The 17950-nt window shown below is 41.4% G+C and overlaps 1 protein-coding gene across 1 annotated transcript in view; it reads left to right on the forward strand.

The window, feature by feature from the left end:
* Positions 1-17950, forward strand: part of znf236 (zinc finger protein 236) — a 137778-nt gene that overhangs the window by 44022 nt on the left and 75806 nt on the right. Inside the window, exons 12-17 of the mRNA XM_080427403.1 lie at positions 755-999; positions 9793-9894; positions 12203-12345; positions 13053-13156; positions 16416-16567; positions 17556-17732. Of these exons, the coding sequence (XP_080283529.1) occupies positions 755-999; positions 9793-9894; positions 12203-12345; positions 13053-13156; positions 16416-16567; positions 17556-17732 (923 nt within the window). The remainder of the gene's footprint in view (positions 1-754; positions 1000-9792; positions 9895-12202; positions 12346-13052; positions 13157-16415; positions 16568-17555; positions 17733-17950) is intronic.

Genomic DNA, 17950 nt, shown 5'->3' on the forward strand with positions numbered 1-17950 from the left:
TGTAAGTATATGCTTATCGGTGTTGCAAGGATGAGGGGGTACCTGGAAAAAAATCTCCCCTCCAAGGGGTACCTGAGCCAAAAACGTTTGAGAACCCCTGTTCTAGACCTTCTTTATTTTAGCGTAACATCTATATCGCAATGTCGAATTATTTCCAATATTGTTCATCCCTACAGACAATGTAGTAAGTATGTATCTGAGGTGGATTCAACCTATGTGAACATGTGGTTAGAGCCTTCCCTTGGTGCATGAACCAGTCTATTGTTGACAGTGGTGTAAAGTAACTCAGTACATTTACTCAAGTACTGTACTGTACTCAATTTTGAGGTATTTGTATTACTTAAGTATTTCCAATTTCCCATTTTACTTCTACTCCGCTACATCTCAGAGGCAAATATTGTACTTTTACTCTACTGCAATTATTTGAAAACTTTAGTTACTAGATACTTTGTTGATTTTGATTATTATTACAAAACAAACATTAACCACATCAGCCCTTTATGCATTTCGGCCATTTGTGTAGCCGATCTACAAGCTCACAATGCGTCGCATTGTGAGCTTGTAGATCTGCTATTTTCAAATTTGAAAACTTTACATTTTGATACCAATACTTTTGTTCTTGTACTCAATTACATTTTTGAATTCCGAACTTTTACTTGTAACGGAGTACTACTTTAACTTAAATTTACTTAAATTACTGTTTTTAGTACTTTTTCCACCACTGATTGTTGAACCATTTCCTCCTTGTCCTCAGGTATGAACTGGCCCAGCAGCTGCAGTCCCAGGGACCAGACGACCCCCTCGGAGGCGCCGCCGTGGCTCATGACATGCAGGTGGAGATGGAGGTAAACGCGCTGCAGCAACACGCCCCTCAGCCCGTAGGAGGGGAGCAGCAAAGCATGCTGGGACTGGGTCAGGTCAGCCAGGTGGTGGTGGGTGGAGGACAGCAGGTGACCCTGGAGGCGCAGCTGAGTGACCAGCCACTGGTGCAGGGAGAAGGTGAGGAACAGTCTACTCAATGTTGAAGTCACTAAACTTGCAATTCTTCCAGGGAGGTAAATTAACGCCGGCTGCTAAACCTGAGGCAAGCGGTTCTTAGGCAGTGGTGGAGAAAGTGTTCAAGTACATTTAAAAAAATCTGGTAGCACTTGCTATGCATCCCATGTGTATAACGCATTATTACTCGAGACCGGTCTCGAGTCTGCATTTTGATTTACTCGGTCTCGTCTCGGTCTCGCCCATGATTTGACTCGGTCTTGACTCGGTCTCGGACTAAGGGACTCGAGTCGGGACTCTACCCCCACCGAGTCCACTCGAGTCCAAGTCACTACAATGCAATGAAATAATTGTATTAAACATATATTATGAGGAGTCCATTCACATTAACATTATAAGAGAGCTGTCTGGTGCTTATGGACAGCTATAAAATAATAATAATTGAAAAAAAATCTGGTCTCGGTCTCGCCTCCTCCCGGACTCGACCCCCTCCCTGGCCTTCCGGACTCGGTCTTGACTCGGACTTGCCCCCCCTCGGACTTGGTCTTGACTTGGACTCGCTTTAGGTGGTCTCGACTACAACCCTACGCATTATACACATACTTATCAATCTATATCCCAAACAAAGTAAATCAAATATAGGCTATAAACCATTCATTTTATATGCTGCACGTACAAATTTGTCTTAGTAATATGTTTTTCAATTAAAATAATGATGCATGCCAGCAGCACACAGATTGAAACATTTAATTAGACCTAGCTTGAATCGTGACCTTGACTGTTAGGCCTGTATGTAATCTTCACTCCATGTCCTCCACATCCAAATGAGCAAATAGTACCGCAATGTTACCGTCCAGTCCTGTATTAAGTTACACATTATAAAATAGAATGAGAGAGTGAGCGAGCGTGCTCGAGGGGGGGGCTGTTTATTTGAGAGGAATTGCACAGAGAGAGAGAGAGAGAGGTGTGTGTGTGTGTGTGTGTGTGTGTGTGTGTGTGTGTGTGTGTGTGTGTGTGTGTGTGTGTGTGTGTGTGTGTGTGTGTGTGTGTGTGTGTGTGTGTGTGTGTGTGTGTGTGTGTGTGTGTGTGTGTGTGTGTGTGTGTGTGTGTGTGTGTGCGTGCGTGCGTGCGTGCGTGCGTGCGTGCGTGCGTGCGTGCGTGCGTGCGTGCGTGCGTGCGGTGCGTGCACGTGCGATACATATTATGTGTTGTTTAAACCAGTGGTTTAAACAACATTGGGAAACAAGGCCTAATAAGCAATTACACTTTAGAAATAAGCCCAAAAAAATGCAACCCGCAACTACCAATATTTACAAGCAACTCTACAGAAAAACGAGCCCAAAGTCGCTTATAATAAGCGGACATGGCAACACTGTTTCTGAGTTGCATTGCACACTTTTAAGCTGGTTTGAAGTTGTCTCTCAGTTGTTTCACTGAGAGAGAGATAGAGACATACAGAGAAATAGAGAATTATTTAAGGTCAATCAATAGCGTCCCGTCTCGGTCTTGCGCATACATCACCGGAGCCTTGCAACGTTTTCGTGAGACCTCGGGTAAAATGAATTGGAACTAGAAAAAGTGCTCCTCGGAGCACAGGTCTCCGCCAGTTCAGGTAGGTAGGAGTACTGTCAAAAAATATGTTTTGCACTAATCGGCCTCCTGGTGGCGCTATAACGGGCCCATGTGAAAAATGTGGGGCAGAGGTTCTGAATTGGCATCCAGGGAGTGTGTGCACAGTGGCGCTGTGATCAAGCCAACGGTGGCAGAGATTAGCTGGTCACAGACGGACGGACACACACACACGGAAACACGGACAGACGGACGGACGGACGGACGGACGGGGTGGAAAATATACTCTCTCGCCATGCCTTTCGGCCTGGCGGAGACAATGAAAACAAATATGTATGTATGTATCGGGTCTGGATCGCATCCTAGTGAACTCTTGCAGTGTGTGTGATCCCTTGTCGGCGATCAATCGTATATAGTGTGAAAACCACAAGGATATATGACAGCCGATTTCAAGAAAGAGACTCCTATAGTGTGAAATGTTTAACCCATTAAGACCTGGGACGCATCTGTGTCACATTTAGATATTAGCTAAAAAGCATTATTTTACACTTTGGCTATTCAAAAATAACAGATATACAAGCTCATAGCGTGGCACCGAGTGCCGCGCTATGAGCTTGTAGATCTGCTATTTATGAAAAATCGAGAAAATGTGTGCAAATCTTTGAAAATATATATTCTTAAAGCGAACATTTGTAACTCAAATCTTTGCTTCTGGGGGGTCTCTGGAAAAACATATTTTCAGATGGCCAAATACATATCATTTTGGGGGTCCTTGACATGAAAAAGTTTGAGAACCGCTGATATAGAAACATACGTTTTTTAAAAAAACTGTTAGGATTTAGAAGACATTTGTAGAATCGTAACCTCAGGCCTTAACGATCAGATGACTCCCCGACCACTGTAAAAGTCCTACAGTGTGTACCTGCCCTTAGCTTGGAACCGTTTCAGTCTGATTTCAGGCAAATTTCTGATTTTCTTCGCCTTTGAAGAGCAGTAATTGCCCTTTCCCCCTGCTGCAGCAATTTCATCATTGGCAGCAGATTGTTTTTTGAAACATACCGTCCTGTACTCTGAATGAATCGGACGGATGTTATTGCAACCAAGCATGAATAAGATGTTGTTGGTTTGATGGTGATGGGGGAAGGGGGGGGGGGGCTTTTGACATCCCCCCCTCGGGTGCTATTACATTAGCAGGTCAAGATACCAATTTTATCCAATCAAGAGTGAGAGAACTCATACAGGATAATTATGTGAAATTGGTGTGATGGAACAAAGAAATGAGCTGACAAAATTGGAACTGGAACACTATAAAATTGAAGCTGATAAATGAATACTCTAATGATTGTATTTTTTTATCCCTTCTACTAATCAGACTGAATAAAATATCACAATTTATGTACAAAAAAAAAAGAAGGTACGTTAACCACATTAATCTTTGCAATCCCCAATTTGGGCAACATTTTTCTTTAACCACTGCAACCTTACCATCCCTATTCATGTCAGGGGCTACGATTCGGCAGACATTGCCCAACCCTAGTCTCACTTTGTGTGTCCTCTCTGTCATCAGCAACGCTGCTATCTTCAGTCAACTGTGACACCTCCAAGTTTAACCCTTTAAGACCGGGGACGCATCTGTGTCATTTTAGATTTTTTTGGCTATTCAAAAATAGCAGATATATACAAGCTCATAGTGCGGCACCGAGTGCCGCGCTATGAGCTTGTATATCTGCTATTGTACTTGTACTGTAGATCTGCTATTTTTTTTAAATCGTGAAAATCTTTCAATATATATATTTTTAAAAGAGGTGGTGCCATGGTTTTGCACTTTTTCTGTTTTTATGAGGTTGATAAAACTTCATTAAGCCCCCTGGTGGTGTTGTTATGGTGTTTTATGTCTTCTCTGACTATTTTGAGTTTCTTCCTGGAGGCTGAAACCTTGAAGGTCAAACGTGCCAATAGAAAAACAGCACTTTAGTGACAATTATACCCTCCCCCTCATTATCATAACACAACAGGTGTGGGCATGAGGAGGAGGAGGGACTAGGACAGGTGGGTGGTGCTAAGGTGGTGGAGGAGGTGCTAAGGTGAGAACCAGGTATACTTAATGAACTGGAGGCGTGTCCACATAAAAACATAATTTTAACAATTTCTGTACACTTTTTTGAAAAAAATCTTCCTCCTAGTATAACCATAATACCTGATGATTATGTTTTGGGGGGGGGGGGGGGGGGAATCACTGAAAATCACGGCACCCCGTCTTTGAAGTGAACATTTGTAACTCAAATCTTTGCTTCTGGGGATTCTACTTATGTTGCTATATCAGTGGTTCTTAAACCTTTTCATGTCAAGGACCCCCCAAAATTATATGTATTTGGCCACGGACCCCATCTGAATTTTTTTTCAGGGACCCCCAGAAGCAAAGATTTTAGTTAAAATGCATTCAAAGATTTGCACACATTTTCAAGATAAAAAAAAATATATAGCAGATCTACAAGCTCATAGCCGCGCTATGAGCTTGTAGATTTTTAAATAGCCAAAGTATAAAATAATGGTTAAAGTGGTTAAAATCTAAAAGGACACAGATGCGTACCCGGTTTTAATGGATTAAAGCAGAGCTTGCTTGGACGGGCAGTTCTACTTGAAAAGTTTACGCTGCCAATTGGTTATTCAGTGCTCCATCAACCAGGAGATTACTTCAAATTTTTGTTTCAAGCATTTTGGGCACCGTATGGTCTGTACACTCATTTGAGGATTTCTTCCAAGCCAGCGCCTGACATCAAATGACCAATTGCACCAAAGGAAACTAATGAGAACATTTAATTCACTAAGTCAGAGAGTAGATTGCCAATGGACTGCCAGGTGCTTCAATTTCAATCAGGAGAGGAGCTGTGTTGGGTTCTTGATAGCTATGGATTGACTTCGGCATGTGAGGGAGCCCACACACAACAATGGGCACGCACACTGGACTTAATCATCTCCCTGTGGTGACTGATATTGCTTTCTCTCATTCTTCCTGTCTTCTTTTGAGAGTTCTATCTCCATGCACAAATGTTCAAAATGACTTGGTTACAAATATAAAAAAACAGTAGGCTTTCACTTCCACACCCGCCCTCTCTCTTGGGTCTCAGTCAATGAGCTTCTAGATCATTTCAATTCTAAAATTACAAATGGTATGTGGTCTCTGGTAAGAATAGATCCCCATGGAGAAAAGTCACCCTTGTTAAAACATTTTAAAAAAGAGACTTTGAAAGAAGGCTTTTTGGCAAAAACAAATCTCCACGTTCACGATGACATCTTCAGTATAAAGAGAGACTGAGCATTTATAATTTAGAACCGAGAAATGCGATTGCGAGGCAGTCCTTCTCAAACATCATTGCCAAAAAATGAATAATGCAAGTGCCTTGTTTGCTTGCTGTCGACGGAATAACAACCCCTCCTGTGTGTGAACTGTCTGAACTTTCATCTACCAAAGCCTCTGTTTAATTGGCTTCCTTATTTACTGACAAAATTCAGAAAAATTGACAAGCAGTCGGCCAATCCACATTGGGTGCAGGATTATTTGTATCCACTTAAAACTAATTCAAGTACCAGGACACACTTCTTCTACCCGTCTTTTCAAGAGTTTTGCTTGCAACCATAATTAGCCACTCCTTGTAATTGCCATCCCTCTTGGATCCTTCAGAAAAGAGAGTGATGAATGAAGCCGCATCTTTAGGGATTTTCTGCTCATTCTGTTTTCCATTTACCTCACTGTTCACTACCAAGTAACAAAGCTGCGTGGCCCCTCGCCATCTCCTTTAGGTAGGCCTCTGATCCAGTGTCACCTCAACTATGCCTGTTCTACTTGGTACAGTGGTATATCAGCAAGATTAAGGGATATAATAGGTTGCAGACGTACACAATAACATCATTAGATATCTGTTGAATGCGATAAGCAGGGATAAAACATCACACCAGTCATGAAAAAGAATGACCAGAGGGGGTATATATGAAATAATGTATACATGTATAAAAACCATGAATGTGTACTATTGCAATTCCTCCTGGGTGAATACTGTAGGTCTTTGTAAACAGCATTTATCACTGTTTTGTTTTCTCACTGCCAAAAAGTCAATGAATCCTAATAAATTGATTGAATATTTTATTAGTCAAAAATGTAAACGTCCTGGGGACTTGTTTCCATTGTGGTCCTATGTATTCAATTCATCAACATAGCATAAAAATAACACAATAATACATGTCATCAACAAATACAAAACAATTTATGTATAAAGGTTAAAAAGGTAAAACGGTGGCAGTGAATGACACCTCCTTTCTAAGGGAAATTGCATTTATCTCCCCTTGTGGTCTCCTGATAGATGATTTTTCAGGCCAGTTTTGAAGGAAACTTTTAATGGGTGGTGTCAGGGCATAACACATTTTGGCGGCAGAGTAGTACAATGAGTTGTAGAAATGCTAGCGGTGTGTTATATTTGAAAAGCCCCAGAATGCTTTCTCTGGTCCCTTTTGGAGTGCACTTTTCCAATGCACCCGAGCCACCCCATTATGGCACAGTTCTCTGTTCTTGACCTTTCATATAAATACTGAAAGACTTTTTAGTATTCCACACACTATATTTGCCCTTCACTGAAAAGGAAGAGTGAACTATTGAGATTTGAAGTCCATATATTCTCTTAGTTTCATTTCAAGCCTTTCACCAACCAAGTCCCTGAAGAAAACTTTATAAACTTTATATACTTGGGATTCAGATTTCGGTCCCAGCCAAAAGGGGGGAAAATGATTTGTATAAACACTACTTGGGAATGAAATTCCTGCCCCCTGAATACAGCTTTTTCATTTGTATCACCACTCTGATGGATGCAATAATTGCTTTTTCGCTTTTCCGCATTTGGGCTTTGTGACAATTTGAACTTCAAATAACCTTCTTTTTGGCTGGTTGTCCTTTGTGTATGACGGGATGACAGGAAGTTCTGCTACATCCGTGCCGTGCCCAATTAACCCTTTAAGACCGGGAACGCATCTGTGTCACTTTTTGATTTGAGCTAAAAAGCATTATTTTACACTTTGGCTATTCAAAAATAGCAGATATACAAGCTCATAGCGCGGCACCGAGTGCCGCGCTACGAGCTTGTAGAACTGCTATTTTTGAAAAATCGATTACATGTGTGCAAATTAATATATTTATATTATTTTAAAGCAAACGTTTTTTAACTCAAATCTTTGCATGGAACAAAATATTTTGAGATGGGGGTCGGCGGCCAAATACATATCATTTAGGATTTAGAAGACATAAGTACTGTAAGAGTCGGCCTCAGGTCTTAATGGGTTAATTTATTTACTCCTGTACTCCCGCTCATCAACTATCAATGTCAGTTTCTCTTTGAGAAACTGGCAGGTTAAGTACACTGCTGCTTCACCGTCTCCACGGGGGATGTGATGCGACTATATTATCCTATACCCGCTGTTCAACTCTGACAGAGACGCAGGGAGCAACACGGTATAGATGTTGCTAAGGGTTACAGAGCGGGCACAATAAGGCACTCGGTCTATAGGCATGAGGATGAGTTCATTGTTTTCTAGAAAGGTCATCTCTCTTTTTCAGACCTCTGTCTCTTTCACTCGATGAGAAAGATACAACTAACAAACTAATACAAAGGACAATGCAGATCTCATCAGCTTGTCTCATAAAACACAGCCTTTTAAGATGAGCATCCCTTTCTAACCACTTAAAGGACAACTTTTTACAACAAGGGTTATTTTATTAGTTTGTAATGATAATAATTAAAAGATGAGTGTTAAAAAAATCGTGTATTGCTTTCTATCGTTTTTTAATGATTTAGTGATTTTTAACTGGGGGGCGGGGGCATTCGGTCCATTGGTAAATAGTCATGAACGCAGCCTCCAATTTCCGTGAAACTTTATACGCACATCCCCACTAGGCCATGGTGGCGCTGTAACAGGCAGATTCACGTTTTCTGCCTATAATAGGCCTATGACTATTTACCAATGGACCGAATGCCCCCGCCCCCCAGTTAAAAATCACTAAATCATAAAAAAACGATAGAAAGCAATACATGATTTTTTTTAACACTCATCTTTTAATTATTAGCATTACAAACTAATACAATAACCCTTGTTGTAAAAAAAACTAAGTTGTCCTTAAAGCACTAAATAATTGCAAATGTTTTATTTTCGCCTATGTCCAAAGGCGTGTCCAAAATTGTGATGCCCAAGTTGAAGTGGTTAACATCATCCAATAGACACCCTGTCCTGTACCACCACAAGCTCTGCCAATGACTCTCAAAGTCTCAAAGGCCTCACACGTGTTAGTTAGACCGAGGTGACATGTAGAGTATCTTCTCTGTCACTGTAGCGATAGTGAGGGGCAGCTTTCAGGCTTGTTGTCATCGCACCCCCCCTCTTTCTCTTACACAAAGCCTTCACTTCAGAATTGGCCAACACTAGTCGGGTGAGGCGGCGGAGCGACTGAGGTTTGAGTTGGAGGTGTGTGATTGCTCGGGAGGAGATCTTCAGGGCAAAAATAAAAAATAAAAGCCTGGAGATCGAGGCTACTCGCTCCCTGTCTGAAACGGCCTTTAGCCTGGTAAACCATCCCGGTCGTGTGAATTCTCATTTCCACGTTGGAAATGTGAATTCACACGACCGGGATGGTTTTTACCAGCTTACCGCTGCCAGAGGCAACGTTGTATAACCCAGCTTACTGTGTCGTGTCAGGTGCTCCCAGGGGCCACTTTGTACAGCCCAGCTTACCGCTGCCAGAGGCAACGTTGTATAACCCAGCTTTACTGCTTCCGGGGGCCTCCAGGGGCCACACGTTGTCCCGATCCGGACCAAGCTAGGCACAACAAAACTGTTCAGGGGTTTGGCATGAGAATAGTCACACAAAAAAAAAACGAAATTACACACATTATGGAGTGTGACCGCAGTGTTCCAGCAGTGTTTAGCAGTTCACATGGCCATAACTCGGTGGTACCATTGCCCTGATCAGCACAGTGGTGGAAAGTAACTAAGTACATTTACTCAAGTACTCAGATCTACAATGTGTCGTGAGCTTGTAGATCATTGTCCTTTTACACTTTGAATGCAGATGTAACTTGAGATTTTTGACTTGACCATTGTGTGCCTTTGGGGCACAACAAGTTTGAAACCCACTGGCATAGACTCACTTTCTTCTGGCCTCTTTCTCTCTCCCCCTCTTGCCTACAGACTCCTATGTGAATACTCAGCATACGCTGCCTCAGAACATCAGCCAGTTTGAGTCACAGACACTGCCTCAGCCTGCTTTTGACCAGCAAGCACTAACGCAAGGTAATGTACCACCCCAACACACACACACTTTTTAAACAACATTTTGGGAAGGGGGGGGTCCCTAGAACAACATATTCTGATGGGGATCGGCGGCCAAAAACATAATTTTGGGGGTCCTTGACAATAAAAAGTTTGAGCACCACTGATATAGCAACATACTTTTTCAGAAAAATTAAGACATTTGTTGAGACATTATTTTGACAGTTACAAATGTTCGCTTAAAAAAATAATATATATATTCAAAGATTTGCACACATTTTCACGATTTTTCAAAAACAGCTGTTCTACAAGCTCACACGAGTGCCGCGCTATGAGCTTGTATATATGCTGTTTTTTAATAGCTAAAAATACATCTAATATGACAGAGATGCGATCCCGGATTGAATGGGCTAACATCTCTGTGAAAATGCTGTATTGTCATGCAGCATTAACCCATTAAGTCCCTGGCTCAATCATGCATGAAACAATCTTCTAACATTTCTTATAAGTTTGAAACTGAATTTTCAACTCTTGTCTGATGATGGTGCAGTCGTTGGTTGGGTGAACACGTTAGACCCACTGCCTTTGCTGGAACCCCCACCCGGCAAGGTTACAAAATTCCATGTATTCCACGATTACAAATTTAAGTTGGCGATTAATTGTCACTAAAATAATTGCGATTAACGATTTAATTATGTGTTTGGCCATTGAACAACAATAAAATAAAAAAGTATGTTTGCCTTTTAGGCTTCATAATCAAAAATCACAGGGCAGATATGACAAATAACTTAAATGTACAAATGTTATTAACATATTTGTTATATATTTACATTTTATACAAGTAAAAATAAGCTGAAATAGCTGATCTACAAGCTTACAACGCGTCACGAACACTCCCATCTTTTAGAAATAGACGTCAGCTAGTTCGGGAGGTAACAGGGGGTGCACGGCCAACAAAAAGTTGGGAACCGCTGCTCTAGACACCTTTTCTATCACCCGTCCCGAGGATGGGAATTGACTGGAGCTGCTCCCACAGCAGCACAGTCAGCAAGCAAGCTCCTGTCAATTTCTTTTTTATTTTTTTCTCATGTTTCTTCTGTTTGATGTCGGTGGAAAATGCTTTCAGGGAAACCTTTGTTGTGCGAACGGAGAGCCAGCGCTCACTAATTATGTACACTGGCGTGTGTGTGTGTGTGTGTGTGTGTGTGTTAGCACAACGCTGACAAACTTTTGAAGGAAACTGTTGTTATAAGAACAGAGATCCAACACTCACCAATTATACACACTGGGCAGTAGTAGATGTCCTGCTATTACTGCTAATGTTCTCTCAGAGTCATCATTAGTGTCAGCTGGCAGCATACCGTATCTCTTATTTAATGGCTGGTTGGTGCTGAAAGCCATTCCAAATCAATATAGACTCTTCCTTTGTACGTGGGTGGTCCTGGTTTCCTGGTTGTTATACTTGCTGTGTGATGCCAGACGACATAATAAACTTAAATTGTCAATTAGGTCTGACACTTTTCAAACCATATTTCAACTGCATGGAGGATTTTTGCTGATGGTTACTTTTTAAATACAGCTTTTTGCTGAATTGGTTGGTTTACCTTTGGCATCCATGAGCTGTTTTCTTCCTCGAGGGCAACTTTGGGTCAGGGCTTCTTCATGAGTTCTTATCCCGGCTTCTAAAACTTCAAACTAAACATTTTACCTTGCAGTGTGGATATCTTGTAGTCATAAAAAATATAATTGTTATGCCGCATCTTATAATTCCTAGAATTATAACTGCTTTAACCCATTAAAACCGTGAACGCATCTGTGTTTATACTTCAAAATAGCAGATATACAAGCTCATAGCGCGGCTATGAGCTTGCAGATCTGCTATTTTTGAAAATGTGTGCACATTTTTGAATATATATATTTTTAAAGCAATTTTTTTAACTCAAATCTTTGCTTCTGGGGGGTCCCTGGTACGAAATATTTTCAGATGGGGGTCCGTGGCCAAATACATAACTTTGGAGGTCTTTGACATGAAAGAGTTTGAGCACCACTGATATAGAAACCTAAGTTAGAATTTTGTAGAATCAGAACCTCAGGCCTTAATGGGTTAAAAGCGAATGATGTATTTAATGATGTGACGGTAATAAATCATCAAATCACCATTTTGTCACCCTCTCGCACTTGTAAGTCACTCTGGATGAGAGCGTCTGCTAAAATGCCTAAATTGTTAATTTGTCCAGAGATGACGAGCACAGTCCAGTCTCACACAATTGAATATTACAGCCTTCTGTATGCATTTAGGGGAATTCTCTCCTTTTGTTTTTCAATACAGGCTTCACCATCAATGAAGGCTACACACAGCCACAGTTCTCCAACGTCCAGCAGCTCCAGGACTCCAGCACATTGGAGTCTCAGGCCCTGTCCTCCAGCTACCATTCCCAGAACCTTACCTTACATGTACAGAGTGCCGAGGTGGTGAGTTCTGGTTCAGCGACGTCTTTTCCCTCCATAGCAGCCATTGTTTTAGTGCTCTCTCTACTTTTGAGCTAGACGTGGCCATTGCTTTAGCTCTCTCCACATTTAAGCTAGACGTGGCCATTGTTTTAGCGCTCTCCAGATTTAAGATAGACATGGCCATTGTTTTAAGCGCTCTCCACCTTTAAGCTAGACTTGGCCATTATGTTATTGCTCTCCACCTTTAAGCAAGCCCTGGCCATTGCTTTAGCTCTCTCCACTTTTAAGGTAGACGTGGCCATTATATTATTGCTCTCCACCTTTAAGCTAGCCGTGGCCATTGCTTTAGCTCTCCACTTTTAAGCTGGCCGTGGCCATTGTTTTAGCTCTCTCCACTTTTGAGCTGGCCGTGGCCATTGTTTTAGCTCTCTCCACTTTTGAGCTGGCCGTGGCCATTGTTTTAGCTCTCTCCACTTTTGAGCTGGCCGTGGCCATTGTTTTAGCTCTCTCCACTTTTAAGCTGGCCGTGACCATTGTTTTAGCTCTCGCCACTTTTGAGCTGGCCGTGGCCTTTGTTTTAGCTCTCTCCACTTTTAAGCTGGCCGTGGCCATTGTTTTAGCTCTCTCCACGTTTGAGCTAGCAGTGGTAGAAGAAATGGAGATGTGTCATATGTGTTGTTACCCAGCAAAGACATTTGACTGGAACATTTGTGTCTTTGTCAAACTAGACGAGTGGCCTCCTACAAGAGAACAGCCAGAGTGAGTTACAGCTCACTGCAGAGACGCAGGACTTCCAGGATGACACTGAAGACAACACCAAGAGAGCATACAGGTTGGTGTGTGTGTGTGTGTGTGTGTGTGTGTGTGTGTGTGTGTGTGCGTGTGCGTGTGTGCGCATGCGCGTGTGTGCGCATGCTTGTACATGTCACTCATTGGGTACGCATTCTGTCGCCAAAACAATCCATCCTCTCTGCAATGTTTTGGTTTTCAAAAAGTTGGACCGGGGCAGCTTTTTCAAACTCTAGTTCTCGATAATGTTATCTGGGTTTCATCCCGCTGCTTTCCTCGAGTCTGTGGTCAGAGAGCAATACAATTTCAGAGAGACAAAAGGGAATAGATTAAAGCCGCTCTGGCGGCTTCTCGGTGCAGAGCCGTGGAGATTGCTCGCTACGTAGAGTCAATGAAATGAGTTAAAGAAAAACTCATTTTATTTGTGTTTATCTCTCTGTTTGCAGACACGTTCGGAATGTTCCTTTTAATGCCTCAGAGTTGTCATTGTCACCTTCAGATATTAATGACATGAACCCTATAGTGTCCCCATTCGAACGTTCAGTGAAAATAGCAGATTTACAAGCTCACAACGTGTCACAATGTGAAGTTAGAAAGAAGGCAAATGGTTCCGCCCTTTGGCAGGTAGTGTGTTCTTTTAGATGTGACTCACAAAGTGTAATGGTTCAGAGTGTGAGAGGAGTTCTTCTGTGTGATTGATGATGCTGTCCATGACAGCAGCACAGTCCATCCATCCATCTTGCTTTAACCCTTTAAGACCGGGAACGCGTCCGTGTGTAATTTTTTGATTTATTTGGCTATTCAAAAAACAGCAGATATACAAGCTCGTAGCGCAGCACCGAGTACCTGCGAGCTTGTAGATCTGCTATTTTAAAACTTTTTTACTCAAATTGAACCACTGATTTATGACACATAAGTTTAAAAAATAGGATTTAGAAGACATTTGTAGAATCTCCCAGAAGCAAAGATTTGAGTTACAAATATCTTTCAAAAAGCTTTCAAATATATGTATATTCAAAGATTTGCACAAATGTTTGAGATTTTTCAAAAAATAGCAGATCTACAAGGTCGTAGCGCGGCACTCAGTGCCGCGCTATGACCTTCTATTTTTGAATTGCCAAAGAATAAATTAATGGTTATAGCTCATATCTAATATGACACAGATGCGTTCCCGGTCTTAATGGGTTAATAGGCAGGCTAATCTCACGTTGCCAACCTTACAATCTCATTCCACTTCAAGATGAAGGTCTGGAGGAACTCTCTCTCATCTCATTTGAAACAGTGGATAGACTGAGCGAGCGAGCAGCTCAACACTCTGGGGGCATCATGGCCTCAAACTAACTGTGATTGAGTCGTGATGGGGCCATAATCCCCTCCTTGTGTTTTTCGGGAACCGGTTGCAAACCAAAATTAAGATTGAACAATTTATATCTGTCAGCAACATTGGAAGAGAAGTGTATTAAAACGTTGCCTGAGGTACAGTATGTGCACTGCACAATAATAAAAAAAAGCGTGACACTTAAACAGCTTTTGTTTCTCGTTAAGTTACTTGCTGCAGTCGCCATGTTGTTTCACTGACAAGTAGTTTAATGTGGACAGAATCAGAATCAGAATCAGCTTTATTGTCATCACAGGTTTACAGAAGTAAAAAAGCGTGTCCTCTCCTCTGTGGGGGCCCTCATCAAGGGCCTTTCTGTGTGGAGTTTGCATGTTCTCCCCGTGTCTCCTAGGGTAGGTACCCTCACAAAAAACATGCAGTAATCCTGGTCTGTACTGCCTCCCCCTGGTCAGCCGGGGCGCCTGATGGAGGGGAAAGGAACTGGTTGCAATAACGTGTTCTTCCACGCGCTACGTCCTACCGGGGATAAGAAGGCTTGTTAGCTCTCATGCATTGAAGGAGGCATGAGCTCGGCTCTGGGCTCTCCCTAGACTGGCAGTGGGAGTGTAGCGCCCAGGATTACTTAGACAATTGGCACTGGGTGGAAAAAATGGGTTTGCAAAATCGTGGGGGAAAAAAAAAAAATTGTGAAATTCGTTTTCAAGTTCTATCGTATTGTTATTTCCATAGAAAAAAGAGGAGGCAAGAGGGAAAATAATCTACATATTTACACATAGTACCTATGCTCACACACCTGACACAAGGTGTGTGAGCATAGCAGCAGAGGTATACTGTGCTTGATAACTATGGACACTATTGATGTGCACAGCACCCCTGGGCGAGCCCCTCCCCCACTGTGGAACGGCTGCTGTCCATACTGTCAGCGGCCACGCGCCCTTCTAGTCACTTATCGCTTCAATGCTCCAGTCCCCAGGCTTTTTTTCTGAGCAAGTTAGTCTGCGATCTGAAGTTATGGCCAGTCTAATGTATTTGAGGAAATGCTGAATAATATAATAGGTCAACTCAACTACTTATTCACTCTTGAAGATTCAAGATTGCTTTATTTGTCATTTTTCCCATTCTTCTGCAAGCAGCATTAGGGAAAGACAATTTGATTTCTCCTAAAAAGACAGCAAAAACTTATGAAAGAATAAATAAATAATTCTGTGACCTTTTTTGTTTGGCTGGACTTGCTTTTCAAATGAAGAAGCTACCTGAGATTAACAGAACCCTGCTGCTGTTACATTTATTTATTTTCCCAGTCTGCTTTCTAAGTCATCCCCCTTGTCTTTTTGTATCATCTGTCGTCCATGTGATGCGTAACAACAAACCGCTGTCTGAAGCCTGATTTGTGCTTTAGATTGGCTATTTTCGGTGTGCAACCGACTATCAGTGGTGGAAAAAGTACTCAAATGTTTTACTTAAGTAAAAGTATCAATACTGCAATGCAGAAGTACTCTGTTACTTGGAATTAAAATGTACTTGAGTAAAAGTGCAAAAGTATTGGTATAAAAATGTACTTAAAGTACCAAAAGTAAAAGTACTAAAATGTTTGAAAATAGCAGATCTACAAGCTTACGAGCTTGTAGATCTGCTATTTTTATATATTGCCAAGGTATAAAATAGGGCTAAAGTGGTTAATGTATGTTTTATAATGTAACAATTTATATCTGCAAAGTAATAGTAACTCAAGTTTTCAAATAATTGTATTGGAATAAAAAATACAATATTTGCCTCTGAGATGTAGTGGAGTAGAAGTAAAAGTATTGGAAATTGGAAATACTCAAGTAAAGTACAAATACCTCAAAATTGTACTTACAATTGTAAGTACAGTACTTAAGTAAATGTACTTAATTACTTTCCACCTCTGCCGACTGTAACTCAAGCTTAGCTATCCTCTGATGCATGTTTGTTTCCTCTTCAGATGCACCTGGTGCGCCAAGGCCTTCAGGAAATCCAGCCACCTGAAGCAGCACATGCGGTCCCACACCGGAGAGAAGCCCTACAGGTGTACTCTCTGTTACCGGGCCTTTGTCTCAGCCGGGGTGCTGAAGTCCCACCTCAACACTCATACAGGTGAGAGGATCATGTAAATGTAAATCGGTGGCCTTTTTCAGCCAAGATGATGAACATCTAGCTTCTGACACGTTGTTAAGCCATTGAAACCGGGAGCGCATCTCTGGTGTAACCACTTAAACTATTAATTTATACTTTGGCTATTCAAAAATAGCAGATATACAAGCTCATAGCGCTGCACCGAGAGCTTGTAGATCTGCTATTTTTGAAAAATTGTGAAAATTTGTGCAAATCTTTTAATATAGATATATTTTCAAAGCAAACATTTGTAACTCAAATCTTTGCTTCTGGGGGGTCCCTGGAACAAAATATTTTCAGATGGGTGTCGGCGGCCAAATTCATTTAATTTATTAACTTTGACTTTGACTTACCGGTAGTCTGAAAACCACTGATATAGCAACATACGTTTTAAAAAAAAAAAAGGATAACGTATAACATTTTGGAGAATCGGAACCTCAGGCCTTAACACATTGACTGCCAATCACGTAGATCTACGCGAACCGCTTTAAAGCCGTCACGTGCCAATCGCGTAGATCTACGTGAAGTGAAAAAAAAAAAAAAAAAAAAATGTTTTTTTTGTCCAATTTCACCCAAAGACCAAGGAGATATGATTAGTTGAAGATCTAGACTCCTATCCACTTCAATTTTAACTTAAAACTTAAAAATGCTGTATTTCGGCTCCTGAGTACTTTTTTTTTTCCAATGAAAAACTCTGGCACTGGCTAAAAAAATATGAAAATAATTCTGGCAGTTAATGTGTTAATGGGTTAAGAGACTCTGGACATAAATATTCACCAAAGCGGCCAAAGCATTTAATTGTAATAATGTAGGCCTACATTACAAAGTCCCTTAACACACACTTGAATCTCCTTATGCTAAAAAGTTGATGTTTCAAGAACATGAACAGTAATGGTGTTTCGCTGTTTGAAACCGTACAAGTCCTAGCTTTTGTCTCCTCCCCCATTTCCTGACCTTCATGATCCAATAGGAGTGAAGCCCTACAGGTGTAACGTTTGTGACGCCACGTTCACCACGAACCGCAGTCTCAACCGACACGTGATGATCCACGCCAAGACCTTCAAGTGCCCAGTGTGCGACGAGAGCTTCAGGACCAGCCTGCTGTATCGAAAACACATGAGCAAGTCTCATGCCGTGGTGGAGAGAGGTACGAAACACAAAGACTACTCTAGAACTTCAATTATAAGCATTGGTGGAAAAAGTACAAACATTTTTTACTTAACAACTAGGGTTGTGCCGATATATCGTCCCGCGATATATCGCGATACGTTTTCGTGACGATATGTATCGTTTAAAATAAATAAATAATTGTTTTGAAAAAAAAAAAAGTTTTTTAATTAATTTTTTTACAATAAGAATTATTAG

The sequence above is a fragment of the Gymnoscopelus braueri genome (genome assembly GCF_963280865.1).
Source record: "Gymnoscopelus braueri genome assembly, chromosome: 4".
Classification (NCBI taxonomy): Eukaryota; Metazoa; Chordata; class Actinopteri; order Myctophiformes; family Myctophidae; genus Gymnoscopelus; species Gymnoscopelus braueri.